At 46.1% G+C, this 24,828-nt stretch overlaps 1 protein-coding gene across 1 annotated transcript in view; it reads right to left on the reverse strand.

The window, feature by feature from the left end:
- The window catches only part of LOC138471899 (ficolin-1-like), a 499,560-nt gene that overhangs the window by 315,189 nt on the left and 159,543 nt on the right, over nucleotides 1-24,828 (reverse strand). The window contains exon 7 of the mRNA XM_069609760.1: nucleotides 21,945-22,072. Within this exon, the coding sequence (XP_069465861.1) occupies nucleotides 21,945-22,072 (128 nt within the window). The remainder of the gene's footprint in view (nucleotides 1-21,944; nucleotides 22,073-24,828) is intronic.

The following is a 24,828-nucleotide window of genomic DNA, read 5'->3' on the forward strand; positions in this document are numbered from 1 at the left end:
TTAGGTGCCTAGCTACCTGCACTCTTGCCAAAATTGCGATCAAATGATTAGGTATTTGCCCCATTGCCAATGATTACTATCAGTTGTTCAGGACCCTCCTGCATTGGTAGGACTTTTCATTATATGCCTAGAAAGTCATCACATTGCTTGTGCATGCATTCAACTGTTCAGGAAATTGGCCCGTTGGCAAGGAGTGTCGCCTACTACCCAGGTACTTTCCCTATTGCCATGATTTGCCATCAGCTAGGTAGTCGCCCCATTACCAAAATATGCTCAGGTGTATACATTTATTGACCCGTTCCTCTCCTTACTGACACTTCCGTGCCTGGCTCCCCTAAAGTACTGGTGAATTCCCCTTCCACGACCCAACAATAAAGTGGAGCCAGCCACTGCAGAAGTGAGAAGTCTCTCCACTCTCTCACTGCCATTTCCAGCAGGAGCATGGAGAAGGGCAGGGCTGGGGAGAACTTGAGCACTGAAGCCTGGCTTTCTGGTGCTTTCTTTTGTCCTCTGGGCCACTCCCATTATTGACAGTGGGAAGGAAGGCAAGATGGACGATGCACTACTGGTAGCAGGGATGATGGTGCAGTATGGAAAGAGTAGAGGCAACAGACATATGTGGCAGTGTGGCTGCTGCCAGATTATGTGGCCCCAGTATGCAGTGGGGGACAGAAGACCCGAGCCCCATGCCTCAATGTCCTAAAAGCACCACCTATCTCCCACTGCCCATGTCCTGTTGTCAAGTGGGTAGGGGTAGAACGCACACCGCAGTCAACATAAGGCGTGTGATCATCAGGCACATACACAAAGAATGCCCTGTCATTTGCATGCAGTGGTGGACTGTCCTTAAGGGAAGTCTGGAGATTTCACAGTTGGCCTCTGCACCACGGGCCTCTTCTGTGTGGGTACCGGGTATTTCTACTACCTGCTAGCCTCTCCCAGGCTCCCAACCCCTTTTCTCCCATTCCTCCTCATCCCCTACATTCCTTTGAAGTAGAGTATTTGATATGAAAGTTGCAGTGTGTTATTCCTTGCTCTTAACAAATATTATTTATCAGTTACTTGTGTTTAACTACACGTGTAATGCTATGTAGGGATACATGTTTTCCAAATATTCTTGTAAGAGAACACACCAAACACTACTTGGAGGGGTTGGGCCTCCTACCACGATGCACCATGGGGCCACTTTGAAAAATATTTATGGGGCACTTTTGGTTCCCAGTCCACCCCTGTTTGCACGCCACTTGCCAAGTATCCAAACAAACAACATTTGCCTCCCTTTGGGCGACTTTGGCGCCACCAAGTTGCTAAAACTAAAAGGGTGAGTGTCATGATCTCTGCTTCCAAAAGGTCAGGGTTTTCCCAACTCCCTTGGAAGCAGATCCATAACCCAGGTTCCGAGTGTTAACCAGTCCCAATTGGGACCTTTTGGACCCAGTCCTGGCGCCAGTGGCACCAGGCTCATAAATATGCCCAGTCCCAGCGCTGGAAGCGCCGGGCTCATAATGCTTGGGTGGACTTACCTGCAGCAGACCATGCTGCTTACTTGCCTGCCAGTTGAGCCTCTGATCCTCTTCTGTTTGGAACTACTTTTCCTGTTGGGTGGGGCAGGAGCCACTCACTAGGTTCAGAACACTGGAACTCTTCTGGAAAGCAGGAACTCTTTTCTTACCTAGGCGTGGCTGTGGAAGGAGACACCTAAGCACTACAGGAGGCTATTTAAACCACACCCGATGGATGAATCTTGCTTTGCGTTATTCTGCATCCTCTGCAGCAGAACGCTCATCGTGTCTTCTGCATCTGATCCTGGGCCTAAGGAAAAAGGCTTACCATCCTGAATCCAGTCTTCAGCAACACCTATAAAGACAAGAAAGAACAGGTTAGCATTACGGTCTTCAGTGACAGCGCTTCACTTACCTGGTCCATCGGCTGTCACCAACGCCTCGCGCTGCATTCCGGCATCTGAAAGACAAAGGCTTACCTACTCTTCGCACGCTCCGGAGGCCTTCGGCGCTGCATCCGCATCTGAAAGACAAAACAAGGTGCGTTTAAAGACATTGGGGAACTTTAATACTCACGTGCCATTACTCCTTTCCACATCTAACCCAGTGGGTATTCCGGCACCCTGCAGCCGCTCCGAACTTGTACCTGCAAAATAAAAAGACAGTTAGAGCGCATCGTGAAGCAGGCAACAAGCGCTTACTTACGTGCTTCCAGGCGCTTCTATTCATCACACGGGCTCCATCTTCAACTCACTTCAGCCCGTCATCCGCCATCGCCGGAACCCTGCAAAACAAGAGACATCATTACTAAAGACTTTTAAAGACATTAGAATTACTCGAAACTTACCGTTCGTGCAGTAAACGACGGACAGCAGTCCTCTGAAGTCAAGAGGCCTGCTCCCCATATCCAGTGAAGAAACTGGTTACAGCACCCTGCCCCGAGGCAGATGGAGAGCACGGCGTTCACTTACCTAAGGTGAGAGCGTTAACCTTTGGGGTGCTACAGGAGAAGAGAAAGGGAAGAAGAGAGAGACATTCAATAACCCAGTTTATTAATCCCATATTTTCTATCTGCAGACATCTTACCCTTCGAGTCAGACATACAGTGCACAGAGGTCCAGCCCAAAGAGCCAGCCGTGTGTTACACATCACCTTTGAAGATACGGTATACGCCCAGTCAAGACCGGCGCCTCTACGGGAATCAGGTGAGCGTTACAGAACGCAAAGCCTACCGCAAAACTCCCGTCCAGGCGCTATGGAAACCTCGGATACCGACCAGCTAGCCCAGTTACTTGGGGAACTAAGGGCAGAAGTGCATGCAGCCCGTCAGGAAACGAACGCTCTAAGAAGGGAACTGATTATTTCCAAGGAGCGAACAGATGATCTCGCTAGACAATTGCTACAGTCACAAGCCGGACAGACCCCGTTACCCGCATCTGGGGGAAATCTTCCTTCTACATCCTCTATGAATCCAGTGCAGATCAACCTACCTGGGAATGTACCTCTGGCTCCGCCCGAACGATTTTCCGGTGACCCAAAGAGGTTTGCAGTATTTATCAATCAGTGCCGGTTGCATTTCTTATGCCGGCCAGCAGCCTTTCCAACTGATCAAGCTAAAGTAGCTTTCGTGCTTTCGTACCTTAGTGGCAATGCGGCAGACTGGTCGATCCCTCTAGTAAATCAAGATGATCCGGTCCTCCATGATTTTCAAGCTTTTCAGCTCAGTATGGAAAAACTGTTCGCAAGACATTCACAGGGGCAGGCCTTGGACAATGAGCTTCTTTCGTTGCGACAAGGTAATCAAGACCTTTTGGCTTCTATTGCGTCTTTCAACAGACTGATAGTGGAAACTCAATGGCCTGAGGACAAAAGGATTACGCTGTTTTATAGAGGTCTACGTGGAGAGCTCAAAGATGTGTTAGCCCAAGTAGTGAATCCCCCACAAGATTGTTCGGACTATATAGACTTAGTCGTTCAAATAGATCACAGACTGCAGAACAGGAAGGCCGATCGTTCCAAGTTTGATGATCGAGTATTTTCCAAACCGCCAACTCCTTCCAAAGGAGTAGACTCCGGGGAACCCATGCAAATAGGGGGCCTGAAAGGTCCTCTAACACAAAAGGAGCGGGAAAGGAGAAAACAGTTGCAATTATGCCTCTATTGCGGAAACTCAGGGCACTTTCTTCGAGACTGTCCGGTGAAACCTGCCAAGAAGGCAGTACGAGCTGCAGTTACCAAAGTTACAAACTCTGAGCAGGGAAACGACCTCGCCCGACAAGAATAGAGGTCCTCTTGCCGAGTGTGAAAACCAGTTCCGTGACCTCACATTTCGTGATACCTATGGTCCTCATTAGCCCTGATAATCCGGATCGATTACATGCAATTGAAGCTTACGTCGACAGCGGTGCCATTGGCAATTATGTGGATCATGAAATGGTTTTGAGGATGAATCTAACTCTTTGTCCCAAGGCTGTAAAGGACGTCATTACTACGGTGGATGGAACGGAGATAGCCTCCGGACCAGTAACGCATACCACTCAAGAAGTGACGCTAGTAAGTCAAGATGGACACCATGAGAAGATCGTGTTCGATGTGATCAAGGCTCCTCAGTTTCAGATTATTCTAGGAATACCTTGGTTAGAGAAACACAATCCTCTGATCGATTGGCGAGCAAGAACGGTCCAGTTTCCAGAATGTGTCTCTACTTGTCACCCTCCACCTGGTGTTGCACTGGCAGCAATTTCTTCAGAGATTCCCCAGTTACCTCCCGAATACCTAGAATACCAGGATGTTTTCCGGAAGGATCAGGCTAACTCTCTACCTCCTCATAGGTCTTATGACTGCCAGATAGACCTGATGCCTGGATCTACTCCTCCTTGTAGTAGAATTTATGCCCTCACCGAGCCTGAGAACCTTCACCTTCGACAATACCTGGATCAATACCTGGCAAATGGGTTTATTCGTCCTTCCAAGTCCCCTGCTTCTTCAGCTTTGTTCTTCGTTCCAAAAAAGGAAGGAGACCTTAGAACTTGTATAGATTATCGCTCCCTGAACCAGATCACCGTCAAGAATAGATATCCGTTACCTTTGATCCCTGAACTCCTGGACCAAGTCAGAAAAGCATGCATATATACAAAGCTGGATCTTAGAGGAGCCTACCACTTGGTACGAGTAAAAGAGGGCGATGAATGGAAGACGGCCTTCCGCACCAAATATGGGCTATTTGAATATCAGGTCATGCCCTTCGGACTTTGCAATGCCCCGGCCGCCTTTCAATATTTTATGAACGATGTCCTCAGAGAGCTCATAGACGTGTGTGTTGTTGTTTACATTGACGACATCCTCGTTTATTCTTCATCGGAATCTGAACATCGGAAACATGTGAAAATGGTCCTCGAAAGATTGCGTCAACACAAACTTTTTGCTAAGTTGGAAAAATGTGTTTTCAACGTGACTGAAGTTGAATTCTTGGGATTCATATTATCACCTAGCGGAGTGCGTATGGATTCAAAGAAGGTCGATGCAGTTCTCAAATGGCCATCACCATCCTCCGTAAAAGGTGTGCAAAGCATGTTAGGCTTCGCTAACTTTTACCGCAGGTTTATCCCCGAATTTTCTCGAATAGTCCAGCCCATCACTGCCTTGTTAAAGAAAAACAAACGTTTTGAATGGTCTACCGAGGCGGAACAAGCTTTCCAGGATTTGAAGACTAAATTTATCTCTGCACCAATCTTAAAACACCCTCGCCCCGAACTCCCCTACATCGTGGAAACTGATGCTTCAAGCCTTGCCATGGGGGCAGTTCTATCACAAAAGGACCCGGTAACCAATCAGTTGCATCCCGTGGCATTTTGGTCCCGCAAATTCTCGCCTCCTGAAATCAATTACACGATTACTGACAAGGAACTTCTGGCTATCAAGTCTGCCTTTAAGGCTTGGCGGCATTATCTGCTGGGGGCCCGACACACCGTTACTGTGATTACGGATCACCGAAACCTGCAATATTTGAAAACTGCAAAAGCCCAATCCTCTAGACAACTCCGTTGGGCATTATTCTTTGCCGAGTTTTACTTCATAATTACCTATCGACCTGGTACAAAAAACGGTAAAGCTGATGCCCTTTCTCGGATTGGAGTGGAAGAACACTTGATCAACCCTAAACCTGTACCAATCATTCCCGAACAAAGAATTCTGGGTGTAATCGCCACACAATCCATAGAGGAAGTTAAGGATAAAGCCAGGCAACTTGTAACTCCAGCAGACATACAGAATTGGCATCTGCAGGGAAAGGACTTTGCAGTAAAGGACAACTTATTGTATTTCCAAGAACGATTATACCTGCCCAGCACAGATTTACAGAAAAAAGTAATCTCTTGTTATCACGATTCTTTAATGGAAGGACATCCCGGTATGGCCAAGACCTCAGAAAAGATCAAGCGCTACTTCTGGTGGCCGTCTTGGAAAAAAGATATCAGAGACTTTATAATGTCCTGTGGAGTATGCGCCCAAAACAAGAGTCAAAAGGAAAGACCAGCAGGCCTCTTACGCCCTATTGACATCCCACCTCGCCCTTGGCATACGCTTTCTATGGACTTCATCACCGATCTACCTCCATGCTCCGGATACAATACGATTCTAGTAATCGTGGACTTATTCTCCAAGATGGCGCATTTCATTCCGCTCAAATGCTTGCCAACAGCAGCAACTCTGGCCCGAGAATTTCTCGAAAACATTGTCCGACTGCACGCTTTTCCTTCGGTTCTAATTTCGGATCGAGGTAGTCAATTTATTTCTCATTTTTGGCGAAGTTGCTGTCGGTCGGCTCAAATTGATGTGAGACTATCGACCAGTCACCACCCTCAGACCGACGGACAAACCGAGAGGACCAATCAAACTCTGGAACAGTATTTACGCTGCATGCTGCAACAAACTGAAAAAACTTGGAAAGACATCCTTTGGATAGCCGAATATGCCTACAATAACTCTGTCCATTCGGGAACTGGGAAAACCCCGTTTTTTCTTTTATACAGCAGTCACCCTCGAACCTCGGAGTTGGATCCCCTCCAAGATCTTGAAACACCAGCAGTAGACTACCTGCATTCTACAATCACCCAAGCCTTTAAGGAAGCTGTTTCTCACCTTCAAAGGGCTAAAGAACAATACAAGAAAGGAGCAGATCAACATCGGAAGGAAGCCCCTCAATATCAAGTAGGGGATCAAGTCTGGTTATCCACCAAATATCTACCTCTAAAAGGGCCACGCACATTCAACCCAAGATACCTTGGTCCCTATTCCATCACTACCATAGTAAACCCAGTAGCGGTCAAGTTGGACTTGCCCCCGCACATGAAGATACATCCGGTCTTCCACGTCTCTCTATTTGAACCCGTGCAACCTCAAACCCGACTAACTAAATCTCCAAAACCCATCCTAGTTGATGGAGAACTCGAGTTTGAAGTCAAAAGCATTCTGGACTCCAAGATCTCCAAATCTAAACTATTTTACCTAATTGACTGGAAAGGCTACGGCCCCCAAGAGAGATCCTGGGAACCTGCTGAATATGTCCACGCTCCTCGCCTAATCAAAAGATTTCACCGAACATTTCCTGACAAGCCAAAACCCCCGGAGAAGCCCGGTTTGGGAGGGGCCTTGAGGGGGGGTACTGTCATGATCTCTGCTTCCAAAAGGTCAGGGTTTTCCCAACTCCCTTGGAAGCAGATCCATAACCCAGGTTCCGAGTGCCAACCAGTCCCAATTGGGACCTTTTGGACCCAGTCCTGGCGCCAGTGGCACCAGGCTCATAAATATGCCCAGTCCCAGCGCTGGAAGCGCCGGGCTCATAATGCTTGGGTGGACTTACCTGCAGCAGACCATGCTGCTTACTTGCCTGCCAGTTGAGCCTCTGATCCTCTTCTGTTTGGAACTACTTTTCCTGTTGGGTGGGGCAGGAGCCACTCACTAGGTTCAGAACACTGGAACTCTTCTGGAAAGCAGGAACTCTTTTCTTACCTAGGCGTGGCTGTGGAAGGAGACACCTAAGCACTACAGGAGGCTATTTAAACCACACCCGATGGATGAATCTTGCTTTGCGTTATTCTGCATCCTCTGCAGCAGAACGCTCATCGTGTCTTCTGCATCTGATCCTGGGCCTAAGGAAAAAGGCTTACCATCCTGAATCCAGTCTTCAGCAACACCTATAAAGACAAGAAAGAACAGGTTAGCATTACGGTCTTCAGTGACAGCGCTTCACTTACCTGGTCCATCGGCTGTCACCAACGCCTCGCGCTGCATTCCGGCATCTGAAAGACAAAGGCTTACCTACTCTTCGTGCGCTCCGGAGGTCTTCGCACTGCATTCCGGCATCTGAAAGACAAAAGCTTACCAACTCTTCGCACGCTCCGGAGGCCTTCGGTGCTGCATCCGCATCTGAAAGACAAAACAAGGTGCGTTTAAAGACATTGGGGAACTTTAATACTCACGTGCCATTACTCCTTTCCACATCTAACCCAGTGGGTATTCCGGCACCCTGCAGCCACTCTGAACTTGTACCTGCAAAATAAAAAGACAGTTAGAGCGCATCGTGAAGCAGGCAACAAGCACTTACTTACGTGCTTCCAGGCGCTTCTATTCATCACACGGGCTCCATCTTCAACTCACTTCAGCCCGTCATCCGCCATCGCCGGAACCCTGCAAAACAAGAGACATCATTACTAAAGACTTTTAAAGACATTAGAATTACTCGAAACTTACCGTTCGTGCAGTAAACGACGGACAGCAGTCCTCTGAAGTCAAGAGGCCTGCTCCCCTTATCCAGTGAAGAAACTGGTTACAGCACCCTGCCCCGAGGCAGATGGAGAGCACGGCGTTCACTTACCTAAGGTGAGAGCGTTAACCTTTGGGGTGCTACAGGAGAAGAGAAAGGGAAGAAGAGAGAGACATTCAATAACCCAGTTCATTAATCCCATATTTTCTATCTGTAGACATCTTACCCTTCGCGTCAGTGCACAGAGGTCCAGCCCAAAGAGCCAGCCGTGTGTTACACATCACCTTTGAAGATACGGTATACGCCCAGTCAAGACCGGCGCCTCTACGGGAATCAGGTGAGCGTTACAGTGAGGTTACAAAAATCAACAGGGGTTTGCAAAGAGAGTGTTTCATATGTGAATGATAATGAGCTGGTCCTCTATGCCCTCCATCAAGAAGCTAAGACAGAAAGCAGGCTACTGTATGAAGTACGGAGACCGAGAGGTATTTCTAAATTATATGATGGGAGAAGGTCTCCAGCAAAAGGGCCCAAAGATGACCCACTGTGCCACTTGGCAAGCAAACACATGCTAGCTTTATCTAAGCAAATGTTTCTGGCTGTGGCTCACTGCTTACCCCTTTACAGAGGAGAATGTCTTCTCCTGACAAATGCAACTATTGACATTAATTCATTCAACAGAAACAGTACAGGTATTAGTTTCAATTGTTGTTCACTTGCCTCCTTTACCAATGTTCCCTTATTCTGTAATACAGAAGCCACACGAGAAATAGGGACTGTTGGGAGGGCTCGTGGGACTATGACGAGGAACCCCAGGACCTGCAGTCAGATTGCTGGTAAGAAATACAATCATTATCATGTTTTAGGTGAAAGCAAGAATGTATTAGGTGTCAGAATTCTCTCTCACTGGCAGCCTATACTATTGTACCCACTTCCTTTGGTATTGGCGCATATGCTGGCACTAGCGCCTATGTGGCAAAGTATTGCTAACGCAAGAAAGAAGCATAGGTGTTCAGTAGCAGGCCAACTGGTTGACACGGTAATAAGAAATGCTTAGGCATGAATTGAGGGCATCAGAATTATTTTTTTCTGTCCTTGCGACATTTAAAGTAATGCGTGGGTATTTTACAATGATTCTCAAACTCATGAGGCTCCCTGGAAAGCATGTGCTTTGATCCAGTACTGGCGTAGTGCTTCTTGCATTGTCTGCTCATCCCTGATCTGTGTGGCAACTCCCTCCCATTAAGGGATACCAGCTCGGCACTGCCCTAGTCACAGGCTGGCCACGATACACACACAGAGTCATGGCTCTGACCTTGCAAAATCTTATGCAAGATTGTATGCAGTAACCCTGTTGGATACTACACCAGTCTTGTCCTCTTGGTATTAGGTAACCCACCTATTGTTATAGGTCTGTACTACACAAGTTGGTAGAGTGACTGAGCAGCCAGACTAATCTCAAGAGGGGTAAATGTCAGCTGTAGAGCAGTAGCCTCGAAATCCATATATACAAGTATCCAAATAACACTTACATGCAAGGTTTTCTAGTAAAATAATGAATGTTTTATTTAACCGTCAGTTTTAAATAAGCTTTCTTTAAAAAGGGCAATGTGCAACAATAAAAATACACTTCAAAATACTTTCTCAGAGTCAAGCAAGTAGATACTCTTTAGAGATGCTTCATACACACTTCCTACACTCTGAGGTGACTTCACTAGCTAGGACAGTATTGGCATTTATATATCACTTTTTGTACATAGTAGAATTCTGAGGTTGGTAAAGAGGAAAGGTTAATGGAAGGACAACAGGTTAACAGGATCTCAGAGCATTTGAGCACTTTTAAATCTCCTAATAAAGTCTAGATTAATCCTTTCCCAGCAATACTAGTTAAAAACCAATGTACCCTAGGAGGGACTGTTAGAACCAGAGTCAATAGGTTAGAAGAGTCTGCAGGGAGCCAGGACAGCCAAAGCCACTTTGAACAATGGCTATGGAGGCACTTCTTTAGATAGCACAAAAGTCTTGCACAAAGTTAGAGAGTTTGTAGAAAATCACTGTTGTGCCACAAGTTGGGAGGCTTGTGAAAGTCAGAGCTGAGATCAACTCTTCCAAAAAGCAGCTACTGCAAGTCTCAACTGAGATAATGCAAGCTACAGATAAAAGAGGCAAGTACCCCTTAGTCTGCACAGTACCTTAGGTTTGAAGAAGAGGATCCAGCTGGCTTCTGTTCTGGTTGCAGGCGTGCAGATCCTGGGTTCCTGGGCCTCAGTCGTGGGGACAAGAGGGAGGATGTCTGGAGGACTCCGGCACTGCAGTGCGAAGGTCGGCGACAGATGCAGGCTCTTTTCAATTCAGCAGCATTTCGCGGTTTCAGCTACTGGCAAATAGCACCACCACAAATCTTGGGTACTGGATGGGCTTCCTTCACTCCTTGAGTCCAGCACTCCGGTGAGGTGACTCGAGCTTGGGTTGTCCTGCTTCGGGAGGGTCCTCAGGATCTTCCTGGAGCTCAGGTATGGCTTAAAGGTGATGCACTCGACTATGGATTTCTCGACCGTTGGCACTCGGTTCCAGCAGCAGCAAAGAAGTACAGCCAGTTGAGGAAGGTATTCCAGCAAATGTTTGTCTTGGGGTTAGTTAGTTCCACCAACCCAAGGGAAGAAGTTGTCCGTTCTGGTGCTTCGCTAGACGATTCGTAATCGGAGCTTCAGCACAGCAGCAGGGCTTCACCGGGCAGTTCAACGGTCCAGGAGGATGCAGCAAGCTTCTCTTCACGATTCCTTCATCAGATGTTTTGTCCAGTGGTCGACTCTGCCTTCAGTCCAAGAAGCCTCGCCTTTTATGCAGGTTTCTCCCATTCATGCACAGCCTAGCTGTCACTCACACAGCAGAGTGGCTGTCCTCCAAGGACAGCCAGCCAGCTAATCAGCACTGGATGCATTCAGGTACCCAAGGAGACTAAGGACAAGGAGTTTCGGGTATCTCCCTTGCTTCCTGCCCTGTCAAACACACTGAAGCCAGAGGCAGGTTTCATTACTGAAGCCCGCCAAAAGCAAAATGAACAAAAGGGTCAAACCTGGTTTGACATGCAGAGTAAAACCCAAGAAAGACCTCACAAACATAAAATGGTGAAAAAAAGACCAGGGCTATGTGGTCACCCTTGGGTGCTATACTGCAGCTGAGGATTCAGCCTGCGGTAAAGACGCACAATGGTAGGAACATTAAACCACTGCCACCAGCCATTAAATGTAGTGAGGGTAACATACATTTTTTTTTTTAGTAAATAGGAAAAGGGGCTACTAGGTAACCCCCCAGTACTCCACATAAGATGTGGTGTGCTGGACCTACATAGGAAAAAGGTAAGTAAAGTCAATTTCAATTTACTATTCTTGGGAACAGTAATTTATACAAGAAAAGGTATTTAAACCTTGAGAGAAATCTAAAGGATTTCTCTCTGACACTACACTGAGGGTGCTGTGTGTCACCATACGAAAAGTAGATGCCTATGGAGTTTGTCAGACTCCAAAAACAAAGAAAACAGAGAGTCCAAATCAGATCAAAAATACATGAGAGAGTGAGAAAAAGGTCTCACTCAGTCCAGGGTAGAAATTAAAAGACCTAAAGTCCAGCAAAAGAGCTGGGGGTAGCTAAGGTTCAAGGGAATTAGCAGAGAAATGAGAATTCTCCCTAATACTTGTCCCCCCCAGACTAAGGGACAGGAGGATTGAATCCACTACCGGATGAATCTCCTAATCCAGTCAGACATACTTTCTGAAAAGACAGTCAGCATTTTGATAATTACACCTTGACCTGTGTTCTATGGTGAAATCAAACCCTTGGAGGCTGATTGACCACCTTAACAATTTAGGGTTCTCCTCCTTCATCTGCATTAACCATACCAAGGGTTGGTGGTATTTCTGAATACCAAAAGTAGAGACCACACAATGGCAAAATGCTCACATTCAATAGTTGCCCACCTTGTCTCACGGTCCTTAAGTTTCCTACTGATGAAGAAGATAGGGTGTTCCCTGCCTTTCTCATCCAGTTGACTCAAAACTGCACCTATCCCTTTATTAGAAGCATCTATCTGTACAATGAAGGATTGGTTGTAGTCAGGAGCTCTTAAGACTGGAGCTCGACAACAGGCTTTCTTCAGTCCTTCAAAAGCCTTAGTGCACTCCTCATTCCACGTGACCTTCTTGGGGAATTTGGATGAGGAGACCACATCTAAGCGAGAGGCTATGGTCCCATAGTTCTCTATTAAGTTCCTGTAGTACCCAGTGAGAGCTAGAAATGCTCTCACCTGGGTCTGAGTAGTAGGGGTGGCCCAGTCTTGTACAGCTTGTACTTTGCTAGGCAATGGCCTTATTTTACCTCCTCCTACCTTATGTCCAAGGTAGACCAATTTGACATTTACTAGCCTTTATGGGCAAATGGGCCTGTTCAAGAGCCTGCAAAACATATCCAAGGTGGTGAAGATGCTCTTCCAAAGTGGGGCTGAACACTGCATTGTCATCCAAGTATGCCATGCAGAAGTACTCCATCCCATTCAGAACTTGATTCACCATCCTCTGGAATGTAGCAGGTGCATTTTTAAGTCCAAAAAGGCATAACCTTAAACTGGTAGAGGTATCCTTGGCATGGTCTGTCAAAGCTAGTTGCCAATAGCCTGAGGTAAGGTCAAACATACTGAGGAACTTGGCTGAACCAAGTGTGTCCACCAGCTCATCTGTCCTGGGTAAAGGATGGCCATCAGTCATGGTGACTGCATTAAGAGCTCTGTAGTTCACACAGAATCTCAACTCTTTGGTTCCTGCTTTGGGCACTAGTACAACCAGACTAACCCATGGACTGGTAGATGGCTCTATAACCCCAAGATCAAGCATCTTCTTGACCTCTCCCTTTATGTGGGATCTTACATGGTCTGACATCCTGTAACCCCTGCTTTTGACAGGGAGACTATCACCAGTGAGAATATCATGCTGGCCCCCAGGGGTTAAGCCTGGTGTTAGTGAAAACAGGGAGGCAAACTGATTTAACAGAGCCTTGCACTGCTCCTTTCTTTGCATAGTCAGATCTGAAGAGAGTCTTACTCCTTCAATTTTCTCATCTGAAGGTTGTCCCCTGAGGAGATTAGGGGAGGTTCACTCTCCTCTTAATTTTCATTAGAGGGTAGAAGCAAAGCTCCTGGTTCTGGTCTGGAAACATACGCCTTAAGATGGTTAGTGTGATAGACCCTATGGGCCTCCTTGGGATTGCTCAAGTCCACTAAATAATTGACCCCTCAATGTTTGCCCACAACCTTGAAGGGTCGAATCCATTTTCCCTGTAAGGCCCTCTGCCTTATAGGTACCATAGCTAGAACAAGCTGGTCTGGAGTAAATGCCACCATGTTGGCCTACTGGTCATGCCAATGCTTGACCATAGCCTGACCTGCTTTCAGGTTTTCAGAAGCTTCTGTCATCATGAGTGCCATCCTCTTCCTGAGGCCTAGCACATAGTCAGTGACTCTCATTGGCTTGAGGGAAGGAGCACTCTCGAACCCTTCCATGATCAGGGTCAAAGGGCCTCTAACCGGATGTCCATAGAGCAGTTGAAAGGGGCTGAACCCAAGGCCTGCTTGGGGCACTTCTCTATAAGCAGAGAGAATGCATGGCAGTACACTGTCCCACTTTCTTCTAGGGGGTTCCTCTAAAGCAGCTATCATGCGCTTCATAGTCCTATTAAACCTCTCCACCAACCCATTGGTTTGGGGATGGTAGGCTGTTGAGAACTTGTAGGTAGTGGGACATAAAACTTGACTCCTGTCTGAGATGACCTCCTTAGGAAAACCTACCCTGGTAAAGATACCAAGAAGGGCCTTAGCCACTGCCTGAGCAGTAACAGTTCTCATAGGTATTGCTTCAGGATATCTGGTAGCATGGCCTACCACAACCAGTATAAACCGGTTGCCTGAAGAAGTTGGAGGGTCTAGGGGACCAACAATGTCAATCCCCACCCTCTCAAAAGGGACTCCCACCACTCGGAGGGGCACTAAAGGTGCCACATTCTTGGCTCCACTCTTGCCTGAAGTCTGACAAGTGTGGCAGCTCTTACATAACTTTTCTACATCAGCCCCATCTTGGGCCAGTATAAATTCAGATATAACCTCTCTTTGGTCCTCTTGAAACTCCAGTGGCCAGCAAGAGGAATATCATGGGCTAACTGTAAGAACTTTTGTCTCACCTCCTGCGGCACTAGAAGTCTCCTGTAGTCTCCTGTTGTAGACTCAGTAGGCTCACCGTAGACAAGGCCATCCTCCCAGTACAGCCTATGCTTCCCTGGCTCTTGCACTTCCAGCTGGGAAGCTGTCTGTTGGTGAAGACCTTCTAGAGAGGGACACACTCTTTGACCTCTGCTGAAGTCTGTCCTAGAGGGTCCACCTTTTGCAAGTACAGACTGCAGTTCAGGATGGTCTTTAGGATCCAGATCTCCAACATAGGGAAGGTTTTCTTCCAGCTCTGTTTCACCAGTAGCTGACTCCTCTGAGTTTGGTTTATCTTCCCACTCAGGCTTAGCTGGGGAAGTGGTCACTGGAGTGACCTGGGACTGTCCTCTCTGGGATGTCCTTGTTCTGTGAACATGTTTAGGTGTAATAACTTTCTTTCTCCCAGAGATCTTGGGTTTCCCCTTTGTCTCTTTCTTGGGCTTGGAAATAGAAGAGTGGCCTTCCTGTGGACTGGGGGTAAGAGGAATCCACTCAACCTCCCACAGAGAGTCTCCTATGGTTGCCTCTCTGGCCAATCTTGTTTGCTCCTGCTTCCTTTTACTGGGAGGCCTGGGGGTACTAGATACAACTCCAAGAGTTTTCAAATCATTCCCCAACAGGACTCTCCCAGGCATGTGATTTTGTACACTGACAGGTATTCTAACAGTCATATTATTGCACTGGATGAGAATTGGCAGAAATGGAACCATTTGGATTGCACCTCCTGCAAGTTTAGTGGGACCTTTGGGTGCCTTAGCCACATCCTCAGGTTTGATAAAACGTTCATCAACCACTGTAATGCTTGCCCCAGTGTCTCTAATGGCAGGGGTCTCCTGACCATTTACAAGGACACTGTCCTTATAATATTCTTTTGTGTTATCTGGTATGGAGTTGTACACATCCACATTCTGTTGTTCCCACAGACCCAGGGATACTAAAGAAACACTGCTTGAACTCCAATGAGGTCTTCAGCCAGTAATTGAATGTTACCACTTGCCATATGAATGTCTCCCTCGGGGATAAAGGCTAAGGAGGCAGTGTGGACCCCTGAAGGTTTACCCTTACATCTAGGATCCCCTTTCACATGATCAGCAGACACACATACATAAAATTTCCCAAATGTTCTCTAGAATGGTGGTTTCTGCTGACCTCCCTCGGGTTTAGCACTATAGGCTTCACTAGACTAACCAGGTTTCCCATGGAATGTACCCTTACTATGTTTGTGGCCCTCTTTTGGATGGTTGGAATTAGAATTCTCTTTTCCCTCTTTCTTGTGTTGCTTCACATCTTCCTTTTTGTGAGTTGCCTCAGAGTCCTTGTGAGTGGCCCTGTTAGCTACCCACAAGTCAGCAGCCTATGTTAATTTTTTGGGATCAATCTGTTTGGAGTCAGCTAAATGCTGTCTCAGCTCAGGGGAGCGGGCATAAAAAAAATAGATTCTAACAAAAACAGATTTCTCATTCCTTCAAAGGTGTTCACTCTGCAACCCTTAACCCAACCATCCAAATTCTTTAAACACTCACATACCCAGGTAGCCCAAGGGTTACCATCAGTCTTTTTGTGGGGCCTAAACCTCTTAAGGTACTGGGAAGGAGTTGTCCCAAATCTGGCTATTAATACCAGCTTCACTGATTCGAAATTCTTTCTCTCAATGGCACCCAACTCCATTACAGCATCACAGCCATTCAGTGGGAGCCTAGACATGAGCCAAGGAATTAAATCATTCCCACTGATTCCTTGAAGACCACAGGTGTATTCGAATGTACCCAGCTAATCCAATACATCATGTTTTGATTCATACATACTCACTGCTTCTTTGGGCAGGAGAGGCCTCTTGGGACTTGCAGACCTAGAGGACCCTGGGAGGGAACTAGATTCAAGAAACAGGGGGTCATTCTGAGTTTGGAGGCACCATGGCTGCCTCCAAACCTGGGTCCGGGTCCGGTGTCTCTGAATGGGGACTTACCGGGTCATTCCAACCTTGGTTCAGAAAACCATTCCCCATGGTTCCCCAATGGGGAAGGAGCTAATAACGGGCCCGCAAACTGCGGGCCCGTTATTAGCTCCAAGGTCCCTTAATGGGTCGCGCTAAGAAAGGCTGGTCAGACCAGCTGTTCCTGGTGGAACCCGCTAAGGGACCTCGGAATGTGGCGGTAGGGGGTTAACGGCACCGGCATCCTTACCGGCACCGTTAACCCCCTACCACCATACACGGAATGAGGCCCACAGTCTTTTCATATCTATTTCATGTTGCATTTCCAACTCCCTCAGTTTGATGCCTTGATGGTTGGCTTCAGCTTGAACTTTCAACTTTTTGAACTCCAACTCCAATCTCATTGTCTCAAGAGAAGCTTATTCCGAGCTTAATCTATGACCATGTGAGGTCCCAATGGAAATAGGCTGAGGAAAAAGGGCAGTCTGTGGCAAAGAGAGGCTCTCTTCCTGATACTCCTCTACGTCCTCTGACTCCCCTTGCAGATTGGAGTTAGATTCTAAACTGTCATCCTCATCATTTTCCATATTACTTGGGATAGTAGGTGTTACAGGCCTACTACCCAACCTTTGGTGATTCAACAACCTTGAAATTAATTCACATTTCTTTCCTTTTACATGCAGACCCCTGACTTTGCACATATTTTTCAGTTGATCTACTGTCATAGCAATCAGAGCTGCCTCATTGAGGTTTTCCACGTTTGGCATATTGCAATTTCTTTACCTTTTGATGGAGCATAGCCTTGTGGCTAATTTAGTTGGGCACAAGTACTGCAAATACTCAATTTAACCACTCTACACAAATCCTCACAGCCTGTAACCAGTATTAGGCAACATTGTATGCAGTAACCCTGTGGGAGACTACACCAGCCTTGTCCTCTTGGTATTAGTTAACCCACCTATTGGTATGGGTCTGTACTACACAAATTGGTAGAGTGACTGAGCAGCCAGACCTATCTCAAGAGGGGTAAATGTGAGCTGTAGAGCTGTAGCATCGAAATCCACAAATACAAGTATCCAAATAACACTTACACTCAAGGTTTTCTAGTAAAACAATTATTTATCTATTTAACAGTCAGTTTAAATAAGCTTCCTTTAAAAAGGACAATGTGCAACAATAAAAATACACTTCAAAATACTTTCTCAGAATCAAGTCAAGCAAGTATATACTCTTTAGAGATGTTTAATACACACTTCCTACACCCCGAGGTGACTTCACTAGCTAGGACAGCATTGGCATTTATATATCACGTTTTGCACATAGTAGAATTCTGAGGTTGGTAAAAAGGAAAGGTTAATGGAAGGAAAACAGGTTAACAGGTTCTCAGAGCATGTGAGCACTTTTAAATCTCCCAATAAAGTCTAGATTAATCCTTTCCCAGCAATACTAGTTAAAAACCAATGTACCACCTATGAGGGACTGTTAGAACCAGAGTCAATAGGTTAGAAGAGTCTGCAGGGAGCCAGGACAGCCAAAGCCACTTTGAACAATGGCTATGGAGACACTTCTTTAGATAGCACAAAAGTCTTGCACAAAGTTAGAGAGTTTGTACAAAATCACGGTTGTGCCACAAGCTGGGAGGCTTGTGAAAGTCATAACTGAGATCAACTCTTCCAAAAAGCAGCTACAGTAAGCCTCAAGTGAGATAATGCAAGCTACAGATAAAAGAGGCAAGTACCCCTTAGTCTGCACAGTACCTTAGGTTTGAAGAAGAGGGTCCAGCTGGTTTCTGTTCGGGGTGCAGGGATGCAGATCCTGGGTTCCTCGGCCTCAGTCGTGGGGACAAGAGAGAGGATGTCTGGAGGGCTCCTGCACTGCAGTTCGAAGGTTGGCAGTAGCTACGGGCTCTTTTCAATTCAGCGACACTTTGCGGTTTTAGCTACCAGCAAATAGCACAACCGCTGACCTTGTACACTTGATGGGCTTCGTTCACTACTTGAGTCCAGCACTCTGGTGAGGTGACTCCAGCATGGGTCATCCTGCTTCGGGAGGGTCTTCAGGATCTTCCTGAATCTCAGGTCTTGCTTAAAGACAATGCACTCGACTACGGGTTTCTCGACCCCTGGCACTCAGTTCCAGCAGCAGCAAAGAAGTACAGCTAGTTGGGGTAGGTATTCCAGCAAAGTTTGTCTTGGGGTTTGTCTTGGGGTCCCACCAACCCAAGGGAGGAAGTCAACCGTTCCGGGGCTTCTCTAGTTAATTCGGAATTGGAACTTCAGCACAGGAGCAGGGCTTCACCGGGCAGTTCAACGGTCCTGGAGAATGCAGCAAGTTTCTTTTCATGATTACTTCGTCGGATGTTTCGTCCAGTGGTTGACTCTACCTTCAGTCCAAAAAGCCTCACCTTTTATGCAGGTTTCTCCCATTCATGCACAGCCTAGCTGTGACTCACACAACATGGTGGCTGTCCTGCAAGAACTGCCAGCCAGCCAATCAGCACTGGATGCATTCAGATAACCAAGGAGACTAAGGACAGGGAGTTTCGGGCACCTCGCTCGCTTCCTGCCCTGCCAGACGCACTGGAGCCAGAGGCAAGTTTCAGTACTGAAGCCCACCAAAATCAACAAAAGGGCAAACCTGGTTTGACATGCAGAGTAAACCGCATGAAAGACCTCACAAACAAAAAATGGTGAAAAAAGAAGACCGGGCTGTTTTGACACAATGGTCCCCCATGGGTGCTATACTGCAGCTGAGGGTTCCTCCTGTGGTAAAGAAACACACTGGTAGGAACATTAAACCACTGCCACCAGCCATTAAATGTAGTGAGGGTAATATAACATGTTTTACATGAGTAGGTAGGAAAAGGGGCTGCTAGGTAACCCCCCAGTACTCCACATAAAATGCGCTGGACCTACATAGGAAAAAGGTAAGTAAAGCCAATTTCACTTTACTATTCTTGGGAACAGTAGTTTAGACAAGAGCAGGTATTGAAACCAAGCAAAATCTAAAGGATTTATCTGTGACACGGCACTGAGGGTGCAGTGTGTCACCATACAAAAATTAGATGCCTATGGAGTTTGTCAGACTCCAAAAGCAAAGAAAACACAGAGTCCGAATCAAATCAAAAATACATGAGAGAGTGAGAAAAAGGTCTCACTCACTCCAGGGTAGAAATTAAAAGTCCGAAGGTCCAGCAAAAGAGCTAAGGGTCTCTAAGGTTGAAGGGAATTAGCACAGAAATGAGAATCCTCCCTAACACAGATGCATTTCTTTTGCTATCAGCAGCAGAGCCTTTCTTATGCATAGTAGGACATGTCCAACTGAGTGACAAGGAATCAGCAGTTATCTGGCAAATCTCTGCCCACTTCAAAATCAGTTAAAATGAGTAACAGTATAAAGCCCCATTTTAAAGATGTGTTTGTATCCATGATGACTCTTACATGCCATGCAAACAAAACCGGTTTGATTTATGTCCATGCTCAAATATTCTTAACGTCATACATACCTTGGACCTGGATGTGTGTGACAAGACTCTCTATAACTAACACAGTTTATTACACAGCTTCTTTCAGTTTGTGTCTGAAAATGGTGAAAATACAGTGTTTTGTTATGTTATGTTATTTTGCATATATATAGCGCCTTATATACCATTGGTATGGTCTGAAGGCGCTGGTAGGTTGAACGCCCTTGGGAACCGAAGTTCAGGTCAGTAGAGAGAGTAGAGAGAGTCCAAAGGTGCGTGTGCGCACCAGGTATGTGTGCAGCTGGTGTGGAATTCGTGTGGTAGCTGCTTCTTAGCGGTAGGTGTGGTGGTTGAGAGATCAGGAGTATGTGTTCGCTCTGGTAGGATTTATCCAGACAGAGTGTGGCTGTGTTAGGCCTGAGGAGAACTCCTGGCTGGGGGTGTGAAGCCAGCAGTGTTTACTTAGAGTGATGGGGAGTGAGCGGAAGATGTTGATATGAGAACAGTTATACCGAATGGTGTCATAGTATCACTGTGTTCTAGTTGAGTGGTGGTGTAAAGAAGAGAGTAAGCGTGGGGTGTGGTATGATATATGCTCTTTCAAATGTTCCCTGCATTCCAAAGTATATTATGTGCGTCACGCAATTCTATGTGATCAGGTCCGTTCTATGCATTTTATTCATTTCAGGCGTTCAAGATTGCACTACACACTCCTGTCTGCTCGACACACTCACGCACTCTAGTCCAACTTGCGTGCTCTAGTCTATCCCTCATTCTCCAGTGAGTCCCACGCATGCACTCATGTATTCCATATGTGGCATTCCAGTGGCATTAAACGCTTCAGACTTTCATTATTTTGCAGTCTTAGTTTTATAGTTTTCCTTTCAGGAGATGAAAAATAAAGCTACAATAATATTCTTTTAGTTGAATATGTTTTTAAAGGATTGACATGTTGGCAGGTTGCTGTAGTTAGTGTATTTTGCAAATAAACTCTATCATGCAGTATTTCTGTAGGGCTTGAAATCCCACATTTAAAAATATTAGCACCAAGTAAAGCTTGGAAGGTATGTGGTCAAGTGCTTAAATTGCAGAGTGGGTTAAAATTCCTGATTTACTGTTAAGGTAAAGTGTCTGATCTGGGGCAAAATATGTAATCTCTCTCTGACGTAACTGCACACATTAGAGTCCTTATAAAAGATTACATTCACACTAAATGAAAAAAGACGTCCTAACAATGGGGCAGATTTAATGATCTTAGTGACTAAGTGGTGTAACCTCAGGCTCTTCTGTTAGTGTCCCCCAAATGCTGTCACCTAGAATTGCGTTATTCTTGCATACGCCCTCCCTTAGTACCATATCACTTCAGTTGACAGGCAGATGTATAGTGTCACCAGCCATTGAGTGCACCAGAGATGTGTACATAGCGGGAAGGCTGAGGTAGACCTCTGTCTCTCTCTCTCTCTCTCTCTCTCTCTCTCTCTCTCTGCTGTCTCTCTATACGCTGTCACTCTCATTCTCTATGCATATCTCACCCTTTCTCTGTGCTGTCACTCTTTCTCTCTCACTATGTGCTGTCACTCTCTCTCCCTCTGCTGTCACTCTCTCGCTACGTGCACTGTCACTCTCTCTCTTCGCACCCTTTCACCTTGTGCCCTTTCTTTCCCTTCCACCCCAACATCCTTGAAGTTATCTCCTCTTGCATCCTCTTTCCCTCTTCTCCAACTCTCACCTTTGCTTGCACCCCTCACTTTGTTTCTCATCCTTCCTCTCACACGTGGACTTGTTCTCGTACCCGCCTTCTTTCACCCTTTCTCGCTCATATCTCCTCTTGCTCATCATTGATGGCACCCTCTCTTAACGGCTTCCTCCCTTTCTCTATTCCCCTTCTCAGTCTCTTGTACACCTGCATCCCTTCTTGCATCCTCCATTGAAACTTAGTTCTCTCCTTCTGGCACCCTGGTGCCTATAAATGCAAAATGCAAAGACCAGCAGTAAACACCATACCGATAGGCTTTGCCAAAGCTTGTTTTACTTACCATCCACCCTCCTCCATCGGTGTCCATATCACATAGCACATCCAGGGCATTACATCCCTCAGGGTAGATGGTGTACCAGCCACTCAGAATTGTCCCCCTCTCCAGCAGCTCTTTGCAGTTCCTTGATCCTGCAAGAGTTGTCAGAGAGATTAGAGGAAAAAAGTGAGCAAACACCCAGGTAAAGTGATTGCTACAGGTTATGAATGTTGTTGTTGATCAGTGAATAAGTGTCCCTAGAGAGAGAGACTTAGGTACAGTGGTTCAGGGAATGTATCACGCCCATTTACTTGTGTGTTTACTTGTGTGAAGGGAAGTATTAGGACATACCCTTTCCCCACTTTGCTTAATGGGGGATTCTAGAGGAGTAGTATTACGAGCTCATGGGGGTCTCCTTTTCTCAAATATAGTCCCAGTATAAGGTAATCAGAGTTGAAATGTGCTCCCATAGCCTTTGAAAGCCAAGGGTTATCCATCTGCGGTCCTGACAATTGGCATCAAATTATCCACTTACATGAGAGAAGGGCACAGGTTATGTCAAATGAGGGTTCAACGTTTTCTAGAACCAAACCTTTGCGTAAATTGTCCTGTCCTACAAAATGTACTGTTGAATTGGTGTGTTCAGACTCAGAAAGGCGCGGCTCTCTCTAGACAATCCACCCCATGCTGGAATGCTGGTAGTTTTCCTCATGAATGGCCACTGTGTTATTATTCCCATTATTAATGTGATGTATTGGCGAAGTGTACTTTTTCGATTCTCGTGTTAAAAATAATTCTAGTAGTAAATGTTCACATCTATTTTGAATCAGCTGTACAACTTGAAGAATATGCAAAGTGCAACTCAATTTAAGTGTAACTGTATTTTTTGCACTGGTATAATTTGATGTTGTAGCAAATAAGGTTTTATTGCGGTATGGGACAATATGTTAGCCAGTATCAATGCTCCAAGACTTTCCCGTGCCCCTCCTAGGATTGAAGATCAATAATAGAGAATGCACAAGCACCTGTTTCAGTGAGTAAAATATTTTTTGTAAAGAAACAGAAAAGTTAAAGTGATGAAAGCATTAATTTGGGATATAACAAGAAAATGTACCTAGTGCTACAAAAAAAGAGCATTGTCTGGCCACAAGTGCAGAATTCATTAGGCACTCTGATCATACCTCTCTATACTTGTGCAGTGCTGAATGGCCTCTAGATAATGCAATTTAGGGATGATTAATATGCACGTCAATCCCTTGCATTAACAATTGCTTGATTCTTGAGTGGGAGCCCAGACACACCCGGCTGCAACCCCAAATTACCATGAGTGCCCAAGAGATGCCAGCATTGGCTATCATCTCCTCTACAAAAAGTGCATTACTAAGCAGACTAGAGAAGCTGCACTGGCAATGCATCAACATGCACCGTTCCATGACTTAATTTCTACCATCATGGGACAGGTATAACACTAAGCCAGTGTCACATGCAGGGTCTGACTGGGCCATTAAATTCTCTCTGGCACCAATGAAAAGTGGCCCCCCGTTGCAAATGGCACTTCATTCCTTTTGTGACACTGTTTGAATAATAGCCGGGGGGGTTGGGGGAGGTTTTTTATAAAAAGTGATGCAAACTGTGCAATTTAAAGAATGTGTATTCAGCAACACTGGTCAAAACTACTAGCCACAGAGTGAATTAAATCAAACTGGCCCGCTTTGACCACAAATACTAGGCCAGTCCAAGCCTTGTCACATGGAAGAAGGAACAAACGACAACGACATAAAATGTAAGAAACACATCTTTCTGTCATTTTCACATGCATCACCTTCTTTGGGCAGGAAACAACAAACCAGGGGTTCCCCATAAGGTAGAACAATAGCCTGTATGTAGTATGGAATTAATGTGAACTGAATGATGTCACAAATTCTTTTGAGAGTTCCCTTTCCTTGGCTTCCTTTCTATTATTCAGTGGCCTCCCAGTCTTCACAAGACTTGCATTGTGAAGTGGTCCCAGACCTTTATCCCCATTGACGTGATTCTTATTGTCCCTACCTCCAGAGCCTTCCCACCACCCCCAGGGGAGTGTCGAAGACCCCCCACCCCGCGGCAGGGGCTGTGGTAAGAACAGAGGTAGAGAAGAGTATATACCAGTGACTGTGCATCATTAAAGATAGTAAGCAGCAACCCCCTGCATTCATCTGCACAGGAGAGGCTTACTAATGTCACATTATATTGTATTTATAGTCCACTGCTCATACCTTTTTTCATTGACCCTTAGTGTGTCTATTAAGACATGTACCATATATAACATATCAACACACAGTTCATTTAACAAGATGCCCCACACATTATGGTATGTGTTCAAATGCTTCTGATAAGATTCGCAGTAACGAACACTCAATGAATTCTCTTACACTCTCCTGGATAGTGTAAATCCTTTAATTATAAGAAATACATAATATAGAAGCATTGCTACTATTATCATCTCTAAGCATAAAACTCTTAGGGCCTCATTACGACCCTGGCGGTACGGGGTAAATGGCGCCGTAAAAGGTGCCGGCGCCATTTACCCCGTACCGCCTCATTATCTGGTCCCCTCGCGGGACCCAGGAATCAACGCCTGGTCAAACCAGGTGTGCTTACCGGGTCCCGCGAGGGGAAGAGGGAGCAAACAATGGGCCAACTCGTAATGGCCCTTGTTTGCTCCCTCTCCCATTCCCATTCAGCCCTATGGGGGCTAAAATGGGAATGGGGAAGGACCGGGTCTGGGTCCTTGGAGGGAGGAATTACCGGGCCTTCCGAACTCGGAATGGCCGGGTAATTCCTCATTCTGAGGACCCAGATCCGGACGCGGACGCTACAGCTGAGGTCGTAATGAGGCCCTAAATATGCAAAAGGTTATTAATGAGTA

This window comes from Ambystoma mexicanum, chromosome 8 (genome assembly GCF_040938575.1).
Source record: "Ambystoma mexicanum isolate Mex_15411 chromosome 8, UKY_AmexF1_1, whole genome shotgun sequence".
NCBI classification, from domain to species: domain Eukaryota; kingdom Metazoa; phylum Chordata; class Amphibia; order Caudata; family Ambystomatidae; genus Ambystoma; species Ambystoma mexicanum.